The 23601-nt window shown below is 31.7% G+C and overlaps 1 protein-coding gene across 1 annotated transcript in view; it reads right to left on the bottom strand.

Annotated features, from left to right (window-relative positions):
- The window catches only part of Naglu (N-acetyl-alpha-glucosaminidase), a 48619-nt gene that overhangs the window by 7664 nt on the left and 17354 nt on the right, over positions 1-23601 (bottom strand). Inside the window, 12 exon segments of the mRNA XM_076475541.1 lie at positions 3132-3194; positions 5420-5540; positions 5787-5891; positions 8209-8300; positions 9075-9161; positions 10763-10835; positions 12645-12787; positions 14181-14330; positions 15383-15467; positions 17594-17668; positions 19182-19252; positions 21818-21881. Coding sequence (XP_076331656.1) covers positions 3132-3194; positions 5420-5540; positions 5787-5891; positions 8209-8300; positions 9075-9161; positions 10763-10835; positions 12645-12787; positions 14181-14330; positions 15383-15467; positions 17594-17668; positions 19182-19252; positions 21818-21881 — 1129 coding nt within the window.

Below are 23601 nucleotides of genomic sequence, written 5' to 3'. Positions count from 1 at the left end.
AAGCAGATTCTACTGTACACCTTGTTCCAAAGTTGAGTAGAATTACATGTACATCATTATCCATGGGTTGGGAGAAAATAATGTAACTTATGAGGAAGAAAGCAGTGGATCAGAAAATTACAGTAAACTCTCATTGTTTCGAAGTCGCTAGAACCGAATATATCACTTGTATCGAAGTTGTTGACTGGTCCGGCCAATTGTCCATATAAATACATAGTAACAAAAGCCCCTTGAACCAAACTGCATGTATCGAAGTGTCGGCTTTAACGATGTATAATTATATTCCCTAGGGTGTGAAAAGCATCAATATTACATCCTTTGTATCGAACCAGGTACGAAGATATTTATTTTTCTCTTCTTCCCTAAATTAATTGTCACCGCTGCTGACCACCCGCTATGCCGCAAGTGCAATTATTCAGTCTCCACGCAAAAATGTGTGTGCCACCATCAAAATCTTACACTTGAGAAATAGCAGACTGCAGATGGGGTAGTAGATTAGCCTAGCAATGTTTTTACAACAATTATGGTCAATAACACTTTACACCCCTGCCCGCCCCAACTCACCCGCCCTCCCAGCAAAATTAGCTTAGATATAAAATTTTCAGATTATGGCTTGATCATGCTGTGGCCTATAAAGGCTAATCACAGTCAAATTAAACAGATCATTAATCATTGATCATGATATCCATAGAAACTAAAATTGCAGCAATAGAAGAAGTTAAAAAAAGTTAAAACAAAAACAGAAATAGCAAAAGCATTTGATGTGCCTCTGAACACTTTGTCAACATGGTTGAAAAATAAAGAGACCATATTGTCTTCTCGAGACAACTTTTGTCCCAATAGAAAACGCATGCGAACTACAAAACATTCTGACCTAGAAGCGGCATTGCTTCTGTGGTTCAAAAATGCTAGATCAGAGAATGTTCCTATCTCTGGGCCTGTTATGCAAGCAAAGGCAAAAAACTTGCTGATCAAATGGGAATCACTGACTTTTGCATGAGTGATGGGTGGTTAACCTGATTCAAAAAAAGACATGACATTCAATTTCGTACGATCTGTGGTGAGTCTGGTAGAGTAGAACCAGATCAAACAAACCAGTGGACATCAACAACACTGCCACGCCTGCTAGAAAACTACAGCCCATGGGATGTCTTCAACGCAGATGAGTCTGGCTTATTCTTTAAACTTCTGCCAGACAAGTCTCTTGTTATCAAGGGAGACTCCTGTCACGGGCGGGAAGCGAAGAAGGAGGCGGCTGTCTGTTTTGGTATCGCCAATATGGACGGCACCGAAGCTTCCTTTACTTGTCATAGGTGAGTGTCAAAAGCAGGTAAAATATTTTCCTGTGTTTTCTATAGAAGTTGTTATTTTATGATTTTCTTCAGATTATTGACATGTAAATGTTTCATTTTTAATTTCAAGACATTAACCATGTACATTTTCTTTCTTTTTTTTTTAGGAAAGGCAGCAAAACCGCGTTGCTTCAAAGATGTCAAAACCCTGCCAACACCATACAAAGCCAACAAGCGAGCTTGGATGACATCAGATCTATTCACCGAGTGGCTGAGAGAACTTGACCGAAAGTTTGTGCTGCAGAAAAGAAAGGTCCTTATGATAATTGACAACTGCCCCGCCCACTCCAACCCCACTGGACTTAAGGCCATCAAGCTGGTGTTCCTGCCTCCCAATACCACAAGCAAGACACAGCCCATGGACCAAGGCATCATCGCCAATCTAAAACATCATTACCGCACCCTACTGCTACAGCGTCTTATTGATTCAATCGACAATAAGTGTTTTCACTGTGACTGTGCTTGAAGCCATGTGACTGCTACGCTCTGCCTGGTCATTGGTAAAGCAATCAACCATAGCCAATTGCTTCAGAACTTGTGGCTTCTCCTCTCCAGAGCCAGCAGAAAACAGTGAGGACCCCGAGGATGACATACCATTGGCCCAGCTTTTGACACGGCTGAATGACACTGGGTTTACGGTGGATGGCACAGCAGAGGATTATGAGACTGCTGATAATGATCTGATCACTAGCACGCCCCTGACAGACAGTGATATTGTGGCCATGGTGCAAAATAAACAGACACCAGAAAATGACAGTGAAAGTGAAGATGACGACAATGAGGAACCCCCCATCCCAACACATTCTGCAGCTCGTGAGATGTGCCTGCAACTTCAGAGATATCTTGAACACCAGGCTAACGCAGGACAGTTTATCTCTCAATTAAACATGATGGAGCGTTTTGCGACCAAGTGCCAGAGGGACAGCAGTTCGCAAAAAAGCATTGTGCAATATTTCAAGTGACTCCAGTTAGACGTTCTTGCTGGTGTTTGTATCCTGTACATTATAATTACATATGTCTTATATTATGAATGTTATTTTTTTTTACGTTTTTTTTTACAAGTGCTGTTAGTTGTCCTTTTGAATTTCATTAAATGTGTTTTAAGTGTTTACACACGTGTGACTTCTGAGTCTTTAATCCAATTACCGGTACTGCAACAGCCGTCAGTTATAGGGTCTACCATTACCAGACTTGGCTAGTGAATGAAAAAAAAAATCCTTTTTAACGAACTTCTTTTGTAATGAACAATTCTCTTTGGTCCCTACGACTTCATTACAATGAGAGTTTACTGTACTTTGATAATCTCAAAGAAATGGAAACTATTTGAGCCAGAATCTGAAAATGAATCATTGCCACGGAAATGGTAAAGCCGATCACGATACAGCTTCAATTTCACAACTTCTGTAATAAAATATTTTAACAAAAATTGATTTTTTTTGTGTGTACCAAAAGGATATTTTGTTGTTAAGTGTCTAAATATTCAACTGGTTCAATGGCATAATACTGCTTTTCAACTGTTGTGAAAAATAAAAACAGTAAAAACAGATTTCTCTTTACACTCTCCTTTTTAAGACGTGCCTGGCAACGGGCAGTTGCAAACTCTGTTAACTTGAAGATGATAAAGGAGGTCAAAACATTGCTCTGTACTTTATTTTAATTAAAGTTTTAATATCCATACCAGCCATCTTTAGAATACAAAACAGATTTTTGTACCTTTTATATTTCAGATCCCTTTTTTATGTTTTAAATATCTAAAATATTGCAAAAAGACAAACTTACTTCTCCATTTGGTCCCCAAAGAGTAATCTGATTTCGGGCATTGTATTCATACAGTTTTTTTTCCTGCAAGAGATAATTCAAAACATAACCGAGGCTCGTGAGGTCAAACACATTCACACTGTTACTGAAATATAACATAAACATGCTCTGCTCAGGTTATCTTCCTACCAATAGCTTGTAAAAAGATTTATAACTTCTCATACAATTTTGTTAATTTGCAGCACTCTAGTTTCATATACTATAATAATTTTTCTCCTAAAAAAAACAATGAAAAAACAGAGCAATGACACAGGGAACACCAATCGTAAACTCATAATATCATAGTTTTGTACACTATAACCTACTTTATGCTAAAAAAACTGTAACAAAAATGCCAACAATATTAAAGTAGCATGACTTAGTTTGTTAAAAAAAAATTAAATATTTCAAATTCCTTTTGGATGAACAACTTAATATCTAAAGTTAGTTCTGGTTTTGATTTGTCATTATCCACTTGAATCCACATAATTCTAGTGGAAGAAATAAGTATTAAAAAATACTTTGACAAACTTTCATAAAGGTTTAAAATGGTAATATCTGAATCTAGACCCATTTAAGTACCTACAAAGTTACTGTAATTACTTAATAAAACTGTAATAATTATACTAACTAAATGCAAGTGTAGTAATATCCCTTTCGCTGCATTGTGCCACAGGGCCAAATGCTATTTATGTATGCAGTTTATCATACAATCTATATAAATGCTACTTCACTAGGCCTCCATATAAGTGTACTTGTCTGGAGTACAATGCATCCCAGGAAACCCCAAATGTTCTGTTAGTTAAATCATATAACTACTTCATACTATCTATCATTGAAATAACATTTTTATTTAAAGCAGTTCTAAGATAAATTTGAGTTCTTCAACATTCATTGCTTTACTTCGGCAGCTGTGTTTAACATGATAACCTTGAAAACAAATTAACAGAAAATCCAAAATTTATCCCCAATACTGAATGTACCTATCTTATAATGAATGGATTGTGTAACTTCGAGCAGTAGGACTAAAAATGTCAAACAATTACTATTTGAATCATATCTTATTACGAATGGATTGTGTAACTTCAAGCAGTAGGACTAAAAATGTCAAGCAATTACTATTTGAATCATACTAAAAGATAATTGAACATTACATCACAAAGTAAAGGATTCTACTATGAAATCCTAAACAACCTAAGGCTTCAAAGCTACATAGCATCATTATAACAAAAAACAAATTAAATCTATAAGGTCTATCCCTCTTAAACATATACATCTTACTTTCTATAAAAGCATGACAAATAATACTTTTCTTACAGTTTTATTATGGTATTAAATGTTTGTATATGGATGCATAAAATATTAATAATTTTAGCTTATACCACAACCTCTCACTATATAAATAGTTACACTTTCTTTTCTTCAGTAAGATTAACTAGAACACTAAAAAGACTATGGAAGTGTCAAGAGAACTGTGTATCACAGGAAGATGGCTACAGTGAATCACAGCCTCTTGTGAGAATGGTACTGCTCTGACATCATCTCGGGATAAATCCATTTTCATGTATTTTACCCAAATGACTTACAAAGTACAGCAAACCTTTTGTATAAAGTATTTCTTAATTATCATTATTTTGACGTCTTGTTTTGAGATGAACAGAAACAAGCAAGTTATCTTATTGCGTGCATAACGCAAGAGTAAAAACCAAAAGCTACATGTTGTATTCTACCCTAAAGCAGTACTGGTCATAGTTGAAATGTTCAATATTTATGTATTTATTTGGATTGTTTTTTTATATTTTATTAATAGGATTATTTTGCATTGTTAACTTAGTAAATACATTTGTGATTAATCCTAATTGTCTTACAATAAGCTGAACCTTGTAAGATATTACTAAATATTGTAACATTTGGGATACCAAGCTAATGATCATTATAATTAGAGATAAAAATATTTATTACTGGATACGTTTATGGATTTGATCTGCTTGCTCCATTCACAAGTTAATTACAGTGACAGTACTTTTGAATCAGGATCTGTCATCATAAGGGTTTAATGTATACCAAAACTCTCCTCAGTACCCTAACTATGAAAAATAAATAGTTCTGGCAACACTGCTGTAATATGAGTTACAATAATAAAAAACATGATAGTTGGGGAGAAACATTTTCTGAAATATAATGTTATGTATAATAGCCCAAGATAAACTCTAGTAAATAAACTTTTAAATATATAGTAGTAACACACTGTTATCCATCTTAGAGTTTACCTTAACATTTGTTCCTAAAGACTTAGCACTTTCTATCCAGTTTCCGAGAAGAAAATGTTTGTCTGAAGCAAGAACTTTGTCAAAATCTTCAAGAAGATCCAACACAGTTATGGATATATTTCTGAATATAATTAAAGAAAAAAAACGAGAAAAAATGTTGAAAACTTTTTTTTCTCACAAAACTGTTTCAGTTGACTAGTGTTTTACTATCTAAAAAACTGAATGCACTATTTTAAATACATAAACAGTATTAGGTATGCATATAGGAATTTCAAAATCAAAACTAGAAACACGTAATAGTATGTGGAAAAAAGTCCATTTAAATGATATGTTTACCTAATATAACTTGGGTGGAACATGTCCATACCTGAGATCTCTAATATTTCTTCTCCTGTAAGCACCAACAGCAGCTTGGTACAGTTCTCCACCCAATAACTGCAGAGCTTCTCTTGTTACATCTACAAGATCATACCTGAAGAAATTTCAGACCACATGTATTCCATCCTAAAACATGTTTCATAATGAGCTTGCTTTTATAACTGGCAAAGGAAGAGGGGTCTTATGGCTGTCACATGAGAATTATTTTACTTGGGAAAAAAAAGGGGGGAGGCTTATGGCTGACACTTGTCACACTAGGGTTAGTTTACTGGCAAAGGAAGGGGGAAGTCTTGTAGCTGTCACACAAGGTTTAATTTATTACCAATGAAATGGAGGCTTACGGTTCATGGCCCCAGAGTTTCTGTACTATGAAATTTACCATGTTTGGTACATGGTCAAGAAAAATTGGGAAGCTTTCAGTAAACAATAAAAAATCTTTTGTACACAAAAAACAATTGTTTTTACTAAATACTTGTCCATGAATGCATTGAGTCAATGTGTTGACTGCTCTGAAAACACAATTATTTTCATATTAAGATCATAAATACTTTTCTTTATCTGGAAATTGTGAAACTTAAATTGAATAATCTCCAAAACCTTCTAAGTAAACATCAATCGTTTTGTCTTTATTAAAACTATATATTCTCTTACTCTGTGCACCCTACTTATTTGCTCAATTTGACCAACCTTGTTACCACCATAAATACAAGATAAATTTAATAATTGCTAACTGTAACAGGAAACTAGTTTTTTTTTTACCCTAAATAGACTAAAACTTGTTACTAGAGTTGTTTATCCCAAATAGCCCAAAGCTAGTTAGCAAAACTTTGTTTTGAATTTTGTGTGAAGGTACACGAGGACTATCTGCACTAGCCATCCCTAATTTAGCAGTGTAAGACTAGAGGGAAGGCAGCTAGTCATCACCACCCACCACCAACTTTTAGGATACTCTTTTACCAACAAATAGGGGGATTGACCATCACATTATAAAACCCCCATGACTGAAAGAGTGAGCATGTTTGGTGTGATGGGGATTCGAACCAATGGCCCTCAAATTATGAGTTGAGTGCCTTAACCACCTGGCCATGCTGGGCCTTACCAAAAATTAAAAGAGAACATTTTCCTACACTGAAAATGTATTTCTGATACACTCACAGAGACTACTACCAAATCAAGAACAGCTATTATGTGAGAGGGGGTAAGGTACTGTATCAGAACAACGAACTTACAAACTTCATTCATTGACATAAACTAATTACATGTCACAGTAGTTACACAAACTATTAACAAATTGAAAAACAAAATAAAAACATTTAATAAAGAAACCCAAAACATTCTCTACAAGATGAAGAAAACCTAATCACTCTAACCCATAGACAGAAAATGTTATATACCTATCAACTAGATATAACTTTAATATAACTAGAAAATTTTCACAACTGGAACAGAGATTAAAAACATCATATAATGAACACATCCTGCAAGGAAACACCAAATACAAGGTGTATGAAACAGGATGAAATTTAAACACTAAGTTAAAAATACACAAAAAATTCCTTCCCATTTATGAGCAAAAACAACAGATTTCTTGAATATAATGTTGCCATCATAAAGTATGAATCTAACATTAACAGGAAACAACTCTGAGAAGCCTTAATCATGAAATCAAATGATTCAACAAGCACTTGGGAACAACTCATATCTTCTTGATTGTTAAGTACCCCAACACATTTCTCTTCTTACCCAATTATTTACACAAGTTTTTCCTCAATTTCTTGTCATATATAAATAAATGAACTGTAAAGTCACGTGTATTGATGTGTACATACACAAGTAACTGTTATCAACTAATTTAAATCATTGAATGTTAATTTAAGTACAAAACAATTTCTTTATTATTAACACCTGTGTGTGCTTGAGAATTATTGCATCAGAAATAAAATTGTAATACTGATACACGTAAAAAATCTTCCTTACTGTAAACTTTAACTCAGTAGTGTTGTTACTAGTACAAATAACAACAGTAGCACAAAGAATTTTATCACTTGGTTTTATAAGTGTATTATAAAACAATGATATTTTAAAACTGTCTTACAGGTTACAGGCATCAGGGTTAATGGACAGTTAACCCTAATTTATCAACTATAGAACAACTGGAGAGTAGATCTATTGTGTACATGGCTAATCAAGTAATGACACTGACTGGCACAATTAAAATGTTCCCACAGATGAAAGTGTGGAGAGAGCTTGGCAGCATGTTATGACTCAAGCCTTGAATTTTTCAATCTGTTGACTAACACGAAAGGTTCGAAGCTGAACCAAGCATGCTATGTTATTTACAACTCAAACACAGAAGAAAAGAAATATAATTTTATTTTCAAAAAGTGAGAAAAATGTTCTTTCATTTTTACCTGAAATTCTCCTGCTGTGACAAATATTTATTCTTGCTAGCCAAAACAAACAACTGCCAAGCAGTAAATACATCCTCAGGACTAAACCATACCTATCAGAAAAACATAAAACTAATTACTTTCTCTACTTTACCATCACAAACATAATGCTGACATTTTTTAACAAATTAGAACCATTATATGCCTCACTCAAGACACTGTCCAATGAGCTTTTTATTTTCAATACCAGAACTAATCACTTGGGTGAGACAATAAGAGAAATAGAGCATATGAAATGGTATCTATACATGTAGTATAATACTTTAAACATTATGGGTTTAAATACTGAAAGCCTTTATGACCAAAAGTATATAAGAAAAATCAATAGGCCTAAAATTTCTATAAAAACAAGTTAACTACAATTTTGTTTTCCACATTCCTTTTAACATCTCTAATTATGAGTCACAATGGCAAAATTAGAGAAATGTAAGAATCAAAATCATCTGTTTGTAATTTGTTTTTATAAAAAAACTTCAGGACTGTTATTCTGTTTAGTACCTCACCAGAGAAATTACTTTTAATATTTAAACAATAACTTTTGCACAAAATTTCAACTGAAGATTATTAATTAAAGACTTATAAATCAATTAAACTAAATGTTTTCTTGTTCTGTATGAAAATAAACTTCATACCCACCCTGGCCATATTTGAAATTTAACAGAAAATGCCAAGTACAAACTGAAACCAAACTTTCTATAGTGACTGTTAACATATTTTCACTGTTATAATACACAAAACCATGTGCAAAATTATTTAGAAAAATCTCACGAAAACTGTTTCAAATTAAAGAGTTGACTTTAGAAAAACAAACTGAACATTCTACTTACGAAAGGCTTATTATGCAGTGAAGGCCTTTGAACAATAACATATCTTCCATGATCTTTTAGTGACAATGTGCAGTTGAAGACACTACGCTGGAAGAAAAATATCAAACAGAAACTTCTATTTTACAATCAGAATAAAAAAAAAAAGAGAATTTTTCATTGTTTTATATTATTTAAGTGTCCATGTAACACCTACAGATTGATGCCAACTAATCTTATATTATCTCCTTTCAGTTGATCTGGAGAAAGTTCAAAATTACTGTAAAATAAAACAAAAGTTTACTATTTAATTAAATAATTTGCCCCTAATTTTAATGTCATTATATCAAGCACACCTAATCAAGTGCCGAGACTACCAAATAAGTTGTAAAGTTAATAGTAAACTGAAAAATAACTTAACATAATGAACTGGTTTGATTTTGGTGGAACATACTGCATGATTGGCCTAACATTTGTTACAAATGCAGTATGCACCTCCAAAAGTAAATCAGTTCATTATGCTTATTAATTGTTTTTCAATTTTCTACTATACTAGTATAATGAGATTCCATACACAAATTTTTAAAGTTTTACAAAAATTTAGAGTTACACAAATCACTTTGGAATTGCTCAGAAACTCCGAAAGTTCACTGCTAAGAAAAACCAGGAACTAATAATTACAAGATAAAAATCAAGGACAAATATTTGGCAACAATGGTGAATATTTGTTTCAGAAACAATTATTTGTTGTTTTGTCCCATACTGAAAGTTCATCTTCTTCTCGATCAGTCATTAAGGTAATGTACATACCCTTTCATCTGGATCATTTATTAAGATAACGTACACACCCTTTTATCTGGATCAGTCATTAAGGTAACGTACGTACCCTTTTATCTGGATCAGTCATTAAGGTAACGTACGTACCCTTCAATTTTATCTGGATCAGTCATTAAGGTAACGTACGTACCCTTTTATCTGGATCAATCATTTAGGTAACGTACGTACCCTTTTATCTGGATCAGTCATTACGGTAACGTACGTACCCTTTTATCTGGATCAATCATTTAGGTAACGTACCCTTTTATCTGGATCAGTCATTAAGGTAATGTACATACCCTTTTATCTGAATCAGTCATTAAGGTAATGTACATACCATTTTATCTGGATCATTCATTAATGTAATGTACATACCTTTTATCTGGATCATTCATTAAGGTAATGTACATACCTTTTTATCCTGATCATTCATTAAGGTAATGCACATACCCTTTTATCCTGATCATTCATTAAAGTAATGTATGTACCCTTTTACTATAATACCAGAATATTTACAAATGTTTGTTGCAAAATATAATGCAATTGTATTTTCAGAAAATACTGATTAGTTTAACAACACAGGGTAAGGATGGGGATCAAATATTAAATGATTCATACAAAACACAAAACTGAGTTTTTTGCATAAATCAAAGTTTGTATTTTCAAGAGTGATGTTAAATCACCATGAAATTAGCAGCATGTCAAAGTTATTAGTCATTGTCTCTGTCAAGCCTGGATATGGGTTGGTTTCTTAACATCTGTAATCAGTTACAAAACTCTCATTTAATTGCCATCCATTCCTAGTTAGAATTACCAAAATATAACAAAAAATCTACAAAGGAACTGACACAAGGTAGACTTGTTGAAATATAACTCTATGAAGAGATTGACCCTACCTTTAACAGCTTCCACGCTTTAGACACTTGCACTGAAACCTTTCCATACCTTCTGTAAGCATACATTGACACCCTAATAGACAGACTTATAATAAGTAATGGTCATATATATATATATATCAGGTCATCCCATAAGTAATGTCTGAAAATTTAACTCAGAAAGGGCATCATCATTTCTCTCTTTATAGAAGTCTTTAATTACTAAAATATGTAGTAGGAAGTGTATAAAAATGTTCAGACAAATAAATGAAACTAACCCAACTCCACTTTTTCAAATCATTAATCAAATAAATCCTTATGAAGATGGATGTGTCTGAGTACTTCATTAGGCATGTAATGCTTTATGAATTTAAAAAAGGCAACAGTGCAAGAGAAACTACACAAAACATTCAAGGTGTTTGTGGTGTGGAGTCTCTCAATGAAATAAAATGTCAAAGGTGATTTCAGAAATTCAGATCAGGTGACTACAGCTTAAGTGTCATCCTGTTGAGTTTAACAGACTTGCTGCTGGCTGCACTTGAAGAAGATTGTGCTGTAACAGTTGAAGAACTAGCAAAGATGCTTAATTCAACCCATTCAACAGTTCACTGTCATCTGCAACAGCTTGGAAAGGTGTCAAAACCTGAAATCCAACCTCAGAGCAAGAGTGGACATTTGCACTTCTCTGCACTCTTGTGAATGTAACTCACCTTTTTTGGACAGGTTAGTGACTGGAGATGAATAATGGATATTTTATAAAAATGTTATGTGCCACAAACAATGACTCAGTACAGGTAAACTGGCTAAAGCACAGCCCATAATTTACCTCCACCCTAGGAATGTCTTGTTAAGGGTTTGGTGGGATATCATTGGTGTGATCCACGTTGAGTTGCTGCCACTCAATGTAATGATTACATCAGACTTCCGTTGTCAACAGTTAGACTGCTTTAATGTTGCACTAAAAGAAAAGAGGCCTGCTTTGATCAATTGTAAAGGTGTTGTGTTACACCAGAATAATGCATGGCTCCATACATGAAGGATCACATATGCAAAGATTGAGGAGCTTTACTGGGAAAAACTTCCACATCCTCCTTATTCTCCAGACCTTGCCTAATATGATTATTATCTATTCCAAAATTTGCAGAACTATCTTGATGAAAAAGAGCTTGGAACACATGAATATGTCAAAACTACCCTCTCTGCAATCTTTTTCTCAAAACCCCAAGAATTTTACAAAAGTGGCATTCAGAAGCTTGTGAATCATTGACAGGAAGTAATTAATAATAATGGAACATACATTATTGATTAAATAGCATTAAAAGCATTTGAAATCCTTTCTCTTTTTCTGAACCTAAAATCGGACATTACTTAATGGATGACCTGATATATGTTTACTCAACAACAAGCATGACAAATAAACAATGAATTGTTAATATTCTGGATCAAGAAAAGGTAGCAACTGTTTAAAGTGTTTACTTGTCTATTATCTTATGAACAAATTTACCAAAACACACTCACCTTACTGTCACTTTTACTGTTTCATAATGTATTTACTGGTCTATTATCTTATTATAAAAGTTAAGAAGACAGTATTTCTGGTTAATTCTCTCTATAACTTTATCAAAATGGCAAATTAATTGAACCTCATTGAATTTTTATTATATTATTAAGAACCATCATTTTTAAATTGTAGAGTATAAAAATTAACTGAAGTCTAGCACAATAACTGTCATGTTGATTGCAGAAAACTATGAAACTCTACTACAACAAACATTTATTTTGAGCTTCATTTACAGAGGTTGGTAATCCTACTTCTTATTAAAAAAAGATACCAAGTTAACTTTACTATTAGTTTTTGTGTTTTTAGTCCAAACTTTCCCATAAAATATAGCATGAACTTTACCATTTTTTCAAATTCACTGGTCTCTTTCTCCAAGACATTTCATTCATGAGTTCATACATCACTTCATTTTGTTCTATTCCCTCTGGTACAATACCAGTTCCTATCATTGTACTGTTTAGAAATGATCGTCCAAGGAAAGGTCCCTAAAAGAAAATCATAGGTTTAATTGATTTAGTGCTGCAGGGGTCATGTGAAAGTATTTTAAAGAAACACAAGCTTATATCATATACTTAACCCATCAACCTTTACCTTATCTCCCTCAAGTTCAGGAATTGGTCTATTTTATTTCAATAAATTAAAATATTTTAATTTGAACAGAGATTTCTACACACTTATCCTATTGAAAAGAAAGCTGCATTGAACTATTTTCGGGTTTGAAATAACTTACACAAAAGTGACAAAAAAGTCAAACCAACAACTATAAAAATATGGTTTAACAATGCAGGAAGAGCAGATAATATGTTACAAACATCAAATGTGAGGGGCAATAATCCCTCACCCCCTAGATTTCACAAATCAGGCAGTGAAAAATGAGTTTTATGCTCTTGTTATATCCATTATAGAATCCTATGTGAGGTTATACGTTATTGTATATTCACTTTATACAAATCCACAAGCTTCCATGGGCCTAAGCAACTCCTACATTATGATAACCCACATGGCCTTTTGAGAATGCCTTTCAGTTTGACATCAAATATGCAATACCAGAGTTATCAATTATTCCTTTCACTCTATACTTTTTCATAATAAATATCAGATACATTGCACAGGGTTACTGAAAAATACTAGATACACTGCACAGGGTTATAAAAAATATCATACACAGGGCTACTGAAAGATACTAGATACACTGTACAGGGTTACTGAAAGATACTAGATACATTGTACAGGGTTATTTAAAAATGCCAGATACATTATACAGTGTTACTTAAAAATACCAGATACAGTGCACAGGGATAATAAATAAACTGTAAATATGTATTTTCAAGGATCAAGAGTTATTCAAAGTCAAAATTCAAATTTATGATGCACAAAAGTTGTTTTACTTATTACATGGACATTGTAATAGTTTGTGTCAGACTGATATAATCAGTTCTCATGTTTCATAAGAAAAATTACTTTTGTAATACATCTGATTTCTTGTGTACAAATGACACATACATTTTACTAAAAGTTTGTAATGTTTCATTTAGACATGTAGTAAATTTGGAACTACAGTCAATATTCCTTTTCTTATAAGGGGTCAGTTTAACATCTCTTCAAATAAAAGTATCTACAGTGGTTCAGTTGAATCAAGATATTAAAAAGCTCACATTTTAAAGAAACTTCACATTTGCTTCATATGTATTTGAAGATTTCTGTACTACTGTAGCAGATGGAAGAATCAACTTATTTACATACTATCATAAACCCACAACAACCCTTCAAAACTGTAAAAAATGAATCATAAGTAAAATTATTACTTCATTTATGGATTATACGTTACAATACAGACCCAAATCCCATCCAAAGTTGTGAAGCATTCATCAGAATTACCTTGTTTACTGATTCCATGTCACCATAGAGACCCAAAACCCCTCCAAAGTTGTGAAGCATGCACCAGATGAATGGCTGTCCATAATACGATTCCAAACGTTGGAATTGAGGAGTAACCTCAGACTGAAGGTCAAGTACAATCATTCTACCCTAAAAATAAACAAATTTGATTGCATCAAAGTTCCACATGCAAAAATATTTTATAGTTTCTCTTACAATTTATAATTTATGAACCCTCTGTAAAAGTTGTGTATCCAAAATTTGAAGGTTTATGTTAGTTTAATACTAATACCTATTTAGGACTGCCAGAAATCTTCTTTAGCTTCCAAATCTCATGAGATATTCCTGAGATTACGGAAAAAAATGTCTTTTATAGTGAAAGTAGTCAACTGACTGAACAATAAGTTCTGATATGCATAAGAAGAAATGTACCTTTAGTTAACTAAGCAAATTACCAAGTTCATGCTAAGTTCTGATTAGAAGTTAATATCATTTAAACAGTTTTACTTGTTTGTATATTAACATTATGTACCACTAACAAGTTAAAGTCTGATTTCTCTCTACAATAAAAAAAATCCATAAAAACAGTTTACAGGTGAAAGTGCAAAGGTAGAGAGATACTGTTTACTTCGAGTATCAGACAGAATGTTTTGAGATAATCCTTCTAGTGTTAAAGAATGGAGAACAATCTTTTCAATTAGTAACTGTCTTTTAAACCTTGGCTAAGCTAACATATGACATATATACAAAATAAATATACTAAAAAAAAAGTCATTAAATATATCTATCAGCATAATTTATGCAATACTGAAACTTTGTTCTGATCAAATTTAGTTTTTTCTTTTAATCTATTTTATATTTGTTTTAGAGCAAACCCACATTAAGGAATCCAATAGAAAACAATATTCCAGATTCTAATGCTGCAAGTCTTTAAACTTATTTTCCCATCAGGAGACCTTTATTATAATCAAAGGACACAGCATCTTTGTGTGTGTAAATGATTAGTAACACAGATAATGCAGGAAAATAATTAATTATAATGCGATTATTAATTCTAATTTAATTATCATACCAATGTTTACCAAATAATTAATTCTAATTTAATTATCATACCAATGTTTACCAAATAATTAATTCTAATTTAATTATCATACCAATATTTACCAAATAGTTAATTCTAATTTAATTATATCAATATTTACCAATGGAACTGATGTTAGAAGAGCTTTTGAACGATCTCTAGTCCAGAAATCTTGACTATGACTAAACATCCAACCTTGCATGATCCTATTCAATAAAAATAAAATACAATATTATAAATCTAATTTCCCTAAAAAAACCATTGCTACATTACTAACAACATATTTAACACACATTAAAACCTTTGAATATAGCTACCATCAGAGATTGACTGCTACTGTTATAATGTATCAGTAAGAAATATTTCATGGTATTGCCAATTCCAAAATTCAGAGCTCTGTAATACACAGGGACAACCAGTATCCTGTGACATAGATATAACACAAATACTTTCACAACCTTTACTGTTGAGGAAAACAAATTCAGATTTTAAATCTAAAAAACTTTTAAGCCTATGTGATTAGTACAAATATGTAATTATCAAATTCACTTTCTCTTACCACAGTGTTTCTACTCAAATGTTTTCAGAGGACTCCATAGAAAATTTTTATAACTTTCTAATGTATATACATACTGTTTTACTTCGAATTTAAGATGCACCCTACTTTTAAAAATGGATTTTCAGGAAAAAATTTGGATGATAATCAGCAAGAGTAAATATGTTTTAAAACAGTTTATTAATGAATCAAAAATGTTAATAATGTATTTAAAGTGAAATATGATAAAAATATATACATGAAAATAAAAATTTTCATTGCAATAGTGTTCCTTCCTGCTCACTGTTGTATTCTGAAGTTGAAGTATCTTCATCACTTGATTAAGTATTGTCCCAAAAAAATGTCATTAGTTCCATCTTCAGCATCTTCAAAATCTGATGGCAATTTTTGACTAATTGTTGTCCTTTGTCATAATAATAAACCTTTTCTTCATAAACTCTCACATCAGAGAAGCCTTGAAAGGAATACTATTATTTCTTGCACATTAAGACTTCTCTCATTACAGGCAGTTCTTTATTTTGTAACTTTTTGAAACGGCAACATCTGCCTTCCTTTTCTTGGACCAGAAAATGAGTTTGTTTGTTTCTTACAAGAAAACAACTTGGTTTTTATATCATGCCAACAATGTATATTTGCTTCACTCACTGCATACTTTTTAGTGACTGCACGATTCCCAATCTGTTCATCGCACAAATAACTTCTCTTTTAAATTCAGCATCATATGTGAAGCATTTTTCCATGGGTTAAAAAATGCAATAAAACTAAAAAAAACACAATAACATAGCATCTGAACAATAGGAAAGTCACACAGACTGAGAATGGTGATATCCAATTGCACCACTAGAGGCACTGACATCAGCAAATTTGACATTTTGTACTTTTTTTTGTCTTTCTAAGCTAAGTTCTTTTTAAAATATAATACAATCTATTTGTCAATGCAGGATTTTTTCAAGTTTGTTGTTTGAGGAAAATTATGTTTTTGAGACTTTAGAAGAGTCTAAAATAATACCACAAATTTAAGATGCATCCTAATTTTCAGTTTGGAACAATGTAAAGAAAGGTGAGTCTTAAATTCCAAGTAATGCAGTATACATGGTTATTGATTCTCCACTTTTGATTTATCATAAATATATTATCAGTGAAAATGTAATTTCAAATGTTAAAGAGGGGGGTAAAAGCCATTTTTATATTTGAACACTAATGTAGTTTATAAATTATTTTATGAAGGATTTAACAGATGCAACCATTTACACTAAACATAATTTGTATTTGACCTCTATTGGCAATATATATATATATATATATATATATATATGTGTGTGTGTGTGTGTGTGAGTATATATATGAGAATACAAGGAAATCCATCACCTTAACCTTTAAGAAGATATTTTGGCTTTTTTTTTTTTGTTACTGTCATTTTATCTATCTTTCACTGAAAAACCTCAGTAAGTACAATAACTGTTTGATTGTTTAAATGCAACATCATAAAATTGGCTATTCATGAGTTCATCATAACTATAATTAATTGGCTATTCGTGAGTTTATCATACCTATAATGAATCGGCTATTCAAGAGTTATCGTAGCTATAACAAAATGGCTATTCATGAAGTCATCACGGAAACCAAACACTGAACATTAACATTGCAAGTCTGTAACCTTATCACTGGTCTTGTTATCAGGTGGTTAAAAGTAAGGTATGAATATTTCATGTGAAAAAAAACAAACAAAAGTACTAAAACTGCAGCTAAAAAAATAAAACTGAAACTGGCATTTACCATATGGCTTTCTGGTCAGCATCAAGCATGGACTGGAACACTGCTTTCCCACTAGCTTTGATATAGTCCAGGTCACTGCAAGTACAGAGTATCTCATTATAGATTTATGTTCATGCCATTACTAGTACAAAGTCTTTCATTATAGTTTTTCTGTCACAGACAAGAATCAGAAGATAAATCCAGGTATCAAAAAAACTTAAAAAACATGAACTCATACAAGTCTAACAATATTTTATCAGTTACAAATTTTAACAAACACAATAACAAGACATTATGTAATTGTTGCCCTATGCATATAAAAAGTTTGTAACATGAAGTATAATCATTACTGGCTGGTAGTGTAGATGTAATTATTTATGCTAGTATTCAGTGTGCTCAAAGTACTAAGCCTTACCAAACTCCAGGAATGATTTTATTGGGCCTACACTCTCAATATCAAAGTTCAAATATTGATGGTAACTCGTATTTCTCCTCTCACAAATAAATTTAATGGTAAGCTTCATCCAACAAATCACTTACACACAAACGTATGGCCCCCTATAGGTAAAAGAATTGAAACATCCTGATCCAAAGAACAAACTAATAAATTTCGTGATGGTTTAAAAGTGTTGTGGTTCTTCAACTTGTACAGTGGTACAAATGAACACTTTCTTTTTTTTATGTAATTATTAATTCATGGACTTGGTAAGTAAAACAGATGTAACAAAAGATTAAACAAAAATTATAGCTTTAAGATCAAAGGTTATCAATGTACTGTATAATACATATAGTTTTGATAATGCTTGTTCACATATGCCAAAAAACATAAACAAATGCAATAGTTATCTTTGAAGTTTCTGTTTTTCAGTTTTGCTTGTGGCAATATACTGTCATTAGGATGGAAAAAGCTATAGTACAGAGGGGGGTAAAACTTGAGTAGACACAACATTCAACAACGTGTATAAAATATTAAGTTACTTAACGAGAATATCCCAGGCAATGCTTAAACTTAGTTTCATATTACAAAATTTTTTTTAGTGGTATATAACTTGCATAGAGATAACTGCTTTAGGAAACACTGTCTCGATAAAAGAGGTATGCAAACATCTGTAAAACTGCAATTTATGAAAAAGAAATACAATATTTTGAAGTTATTTACCCTACGTCTTACTCAGTTGTCTCAGGTGGATTTTGTATTTCACACATTATTCATTTTTAGAATAGAAAATTATCTTATGAGTACAACAACCTTTGTAAAAAAGAAACTAATTTTCAATACATAGAAGTTTATTAAAACACAGGTTTGGCTCATGCTCCTCAGTCTTAGGGGAAGTGGATATTTTATGGGGTGGGGTCTACCATACTGAGAACTGAATTTACAGGAAATGTAACAAAGCAAACACATATGCCCAAATCTCTTCTTCTTAGTGATGAAAAAATACATTTTTTTTAATTATTAGGAAAAGAAAAAATTAACTTGGGCAGGTCAGAGTGAAATCTGTGGGGCATTGCTTGCCTCAGTAACTTCCCCCAGCACCAACTCCATTCAAATCTGTCTTTATACAAAAGAATAAATTGAGGCATACAATAAAAAATCCTTAATACTTACCCAGAAGGGGGGTTCATCTCATTAAAGAGGTCTGTGTTGTAAACATGATCAGTTCCAAATTCTGCAATATACTGTAGAGAACATGATTCAGTTATAACGTTACTTCATCCAAATATTTATGAACTCTTTCTTTAAACCTCCCTAAATTAACTGCAAAAAAAATCCATGTCACAAGCTAACCACTCTGTCAGAAAAATAAAGCTTTCTTAGCTGAATATGACTCCTACCCTGCTCAAATCTGTGTTTCCTAATCTTACTATTAAATATAAACAATGATGAGAAATCAACATTATCATTATTAAACACTTCAATCAGAACCTAACTCTTCTGTTATTAAGAGAAATATTAAACTGTCTTGTTAGGAAAAATAGCTGTAAAAAAACTGGAAGTAAATTTTCTATAAACATACTTTAAAAACAAGATATACATACATATATTACCAAAATTAGACTCTTTTTATACCTAGTGAAAGTTTTATTTCTTTTGACCAACACTTTCAAAGAATTTCCAATTTTCCTTGATGCACTGGTAATTTAAGTGTGTTACGTAAAAGAAATTTATGATGTCAATATTTAGAAGTAACACTACTAAAAACACTTTTTAAGGGCTGGTTATTCTGTATGAAGTTCATAAAAAAACTAAGTATTTGGTAGTTGATTAGAATTGTTCTGTAATGACCTGGGAAAACAAATATTGATACTTAGTTTGGTCATTCTAACTGATCTTGCAACCACCAGATTACCATGAAAGTGTACTATCACCAGGTTACCATGAAAGTGTACAACCACCAGGTTACCATGAAGGTATACTATACCTTTTATTGTAGTAACTTCATGTCCATGAATCTAGCAACCTTTTAGAAATTATTATACATTTTTATACATAAAAAATTGTTTTGATTAATTAATTATTTTTTTATTAAATATTTGTCATGAAATAGATGAAATGAGTGTAACTGAGACTATTAAATGTTTTAAATGAAAGGTGGTTTTTGTGTTAAGATTAAAGATACCTTTTCACTTCACAGTTTAAGTTTCACTTGTATAACATTTATAACTTCCTAAACAAACACCAAACACTTCTGTCAGTAAATTTTTATATTTTATTTTCTTTAACCCAACACCATATGCACTTGGTTGATTTGACCAACTTTGTAACCACCACAAAATTTTTCTTTTCTTTCTAGATTGACTGCAGATTGGTACAGATATAATTATTCATCCTTAAGGCTCATAACAGCTTAGTTATTTAACTGTTTTGTATTGTTGCTCTTTGAACTGTGCCTAACTAATAATTCTATGATACAAACTGTAAACCATGTGGACAACTCACGTTAAAGTACTAAATGATATTACACATTAGATACTTATGAGCATGCCTCGTGGAGGGATTTTTAGTACTACTTTTTCATTGCATAAGAAATAAAAAATACATGTAATAAAACAAGAAATTTAATTTCTTGTTTGTTTGCTGTTGACCCATTTATGAAATTTAACCCTAATTCTTTGTAATGGTATAAGTAAGTAGCAATAAAAAGTTTTACTCATGTGAAATGTGCATCTAAGAACACAAAATAATAATACATAAAAAAAAAACAATTTTGTATAACTATTATAATTTAATTGGCTTTATAACTAAGGCCTTATTATAATTCTGTTGGATGGGTGATCTGAACTAAGTGATAGCAACTTTTAATATATAGATGAAATAAAAATATCTAATAAGGAACATTATATGTGATTCGGTAGATTGAAACTTCTTTTTCTATTGACTATAAATGATGTAATATAAATCATCACAAAGAACCACTGGTAATTTGTGGAAGACAAGATGTGATGGGGGGCATGAAAAGTGGGTTTCACTTTCTAGTTTATACTCCATGAACAAAAATTGAAAATTATAAAAATTAGACTATGTCTGAGAAATGTTTATACAATAATGAGTTGATGGAAAAAGAAAATAAGATCAAATATCATCAAGTTACACAGTCAAGCACAGATTGAGAATATATTTATATATTTCCTTTTGAAAGTAAAAACTAAAACTTAAATAATATTAAAATTTCATTTAGTGACTATATTTTGATGCCAAGTTTATTGATATCTTGATAATAAAGCAGTTGAATTAAATTTTGAATGAAACTCCATAAAATGTATTGTTGTACACACTCATCTACCTGTAGGTATATCAGTAAAGGAAACATTTGATATAAAAACAGGAATTTTTTTCATTGATCCCCAACATTAAAGTTTCATCAGACTAGGACTAAAAGCTAACAAAGCTTACTTATTATTTTAGATATTACAATATGTTTACTTCAATACTCTTATTCTAAAGTGGATGATGCACTATAAATATTCATTATAACAATGCTAGCCATACAAGTAACTATACAATGTAAACTTTTATCAAATGAAACACACACACAATATGAAATGTATCAAATAACATCAGTTATAAATTCTGTTCTATACACAGATGAAATCTCCAAATCCAAGCTAATCCAGTTCTAGACAGCTAGGCTGAGTCAGTAATATGAAATTTCTTCTAACAGAGATTTATCTTTATACAAAATTATAACTTACATAACTGTATTTATTTATTGACTGGATTTATGATATAATTTTGTTATTTACCTCTTGTAGAAACATTGCTCCAAACTTTCTAAATAATGGATCACTTGGTTCCAAAAAAGTGGTACTAGAAACAAAAAAGGTACACATTATACACACCTGTACTACCAGAAAACCTTTCAAACAGTGGTACATGATACATATACCAGAAATATTGTGATATTGAAATGGGCAATGCACTAGAATGGATGTTGTTCTTACGAATTAATTTGACCTTTGACTAACTTTGTATTAATTATTATGTTGTAACAATATGTAACTTTGAGACGTTTTTTGTACAGATGTTTTGTAAGCTAATTCATTAACAACAGTATACTTTTCTACTGAAGTTTATTATCAAATGTTGTCAGTTCTGAAGATGTCAACATGTCAGTAATTAAAAATTATATTTTTTCTGTTGTTTTCTTATCTTTTTTCATTTTTCATGTTTTTCAGAACAAAAATATCAAATACAGTTCTTTCAAAAGTGAAATCTCACCCTTAAACACTAAACATTTAATAGATTAAAGTGGCAGATTAATGCAATGATTTAAGTTTCATTTATGGAAGAGTGCCTTCTTCTATAATGTTGGTAATAGGTTTTGTGATTAATTTTGTTATTATTTTAATTTGTATTTTAGTAAGTGTTAATTTATTAACTTTAATAGAGCATATGACTATGTTACATTCAAATTTGTAAGTAACGAGTACACTATGTGTATATGGGTGAATAAAGTGAACCAGTAACTGAAGCACACATTTTGTATACACATAGTTAGAGAAATGAGTATTTGGTGTATTCTAGCTGAGCAGAATCTTGTCAGATACTTTGGATAAATATCCAGGTCAAATACACTAAGGTTCAGGACAAAGTTTTCTGAAAGTCTACCAGGCACTTGCAATCTAGACAGCTATTCGAAAATGAATTATTTTATCAACTCATACAGTTATAACCTTCAAAAGTTGAAAGTTAGAAGTGTGTTCAGTGACATAACAAGGTTCAAACCCTTGAAGTTCTGACCACTGGGCTACACTTGGTCAAACAGCAGTAGTAAATAAAACTATCGTAACAAACACAAAATACAGTGTATGGTAAATTAGTTAACTAAACTAAAGCACTGCCTTATTATTGTGTCTGTTTATTTCTGTGAAGCTACTAAGGAGCTACCTGCTCTAGCCATTCCTGGTTTCAAACTTTTAGATTGGAAGGAAGGCAACTAGTCAACATTACTCACAGCCAATTCTTGGACTAGTCTTGTCAAACCAAATAGTTAGATTTGACCATCAACTAATCTATTGCTGTTATCATAATTCTTGGCCTAGTTTCCTCTGACCAAATAGTTGGATTTGACCATCAGCGAATATATTGCTCTCACCACCAGTTCATGGCCTAGTTTTGTCTGATCAAATAGTGGGATTTGAATGTCACTATTGTAACTCTCACATTACCTTTTTTCTTTTTACAAACAAGAATTGAATGTTGGATCTACAGATCAATAGTCTGATATGCTAACCACTAGGCCACACCTGACTTGGTATTAAGCTTCAGATTGTAAAAAACACAACAGAAACTTTCAACATTAATACTCTCAGTTGAAACAACATTTTAACTTTAACCCTTTCCAGCTTTGCATTTAATTGTTTGATGAAACCATGCAACGACATAAAGTTTAAAAACCAATATTCTACCTCGGCTATCTACTTTCCTGTCCCACTTCTCATGTCACCCACAAAATAAAACTACAAAATGTCTAGACTGAGAAAGCCATTTCAGTGCAAAAATTGCTAACATTTCTTTTGGATAAAGT

Source organism: Tachypleus tridentatus, chromosome 13, assembly GCF_004210375.1.
Source record: "Tachypleus tridentatus isolate NWPU-2018 chromosome 13, ASM421037v1, whole genome shotgun sequence".
Taxonomy (NCBI): domain Eukaryota; kingdom Metazoa; phylum Arthropoda; class Merostomata; order Xiphosura; family Limulidae; genus Tachypleus; species Tachypleus tridentatus.
Note: the sequence above shows the minus strand (reverse complement) of the source record. Positions and strands in the feature narration are given on the sequence as shown.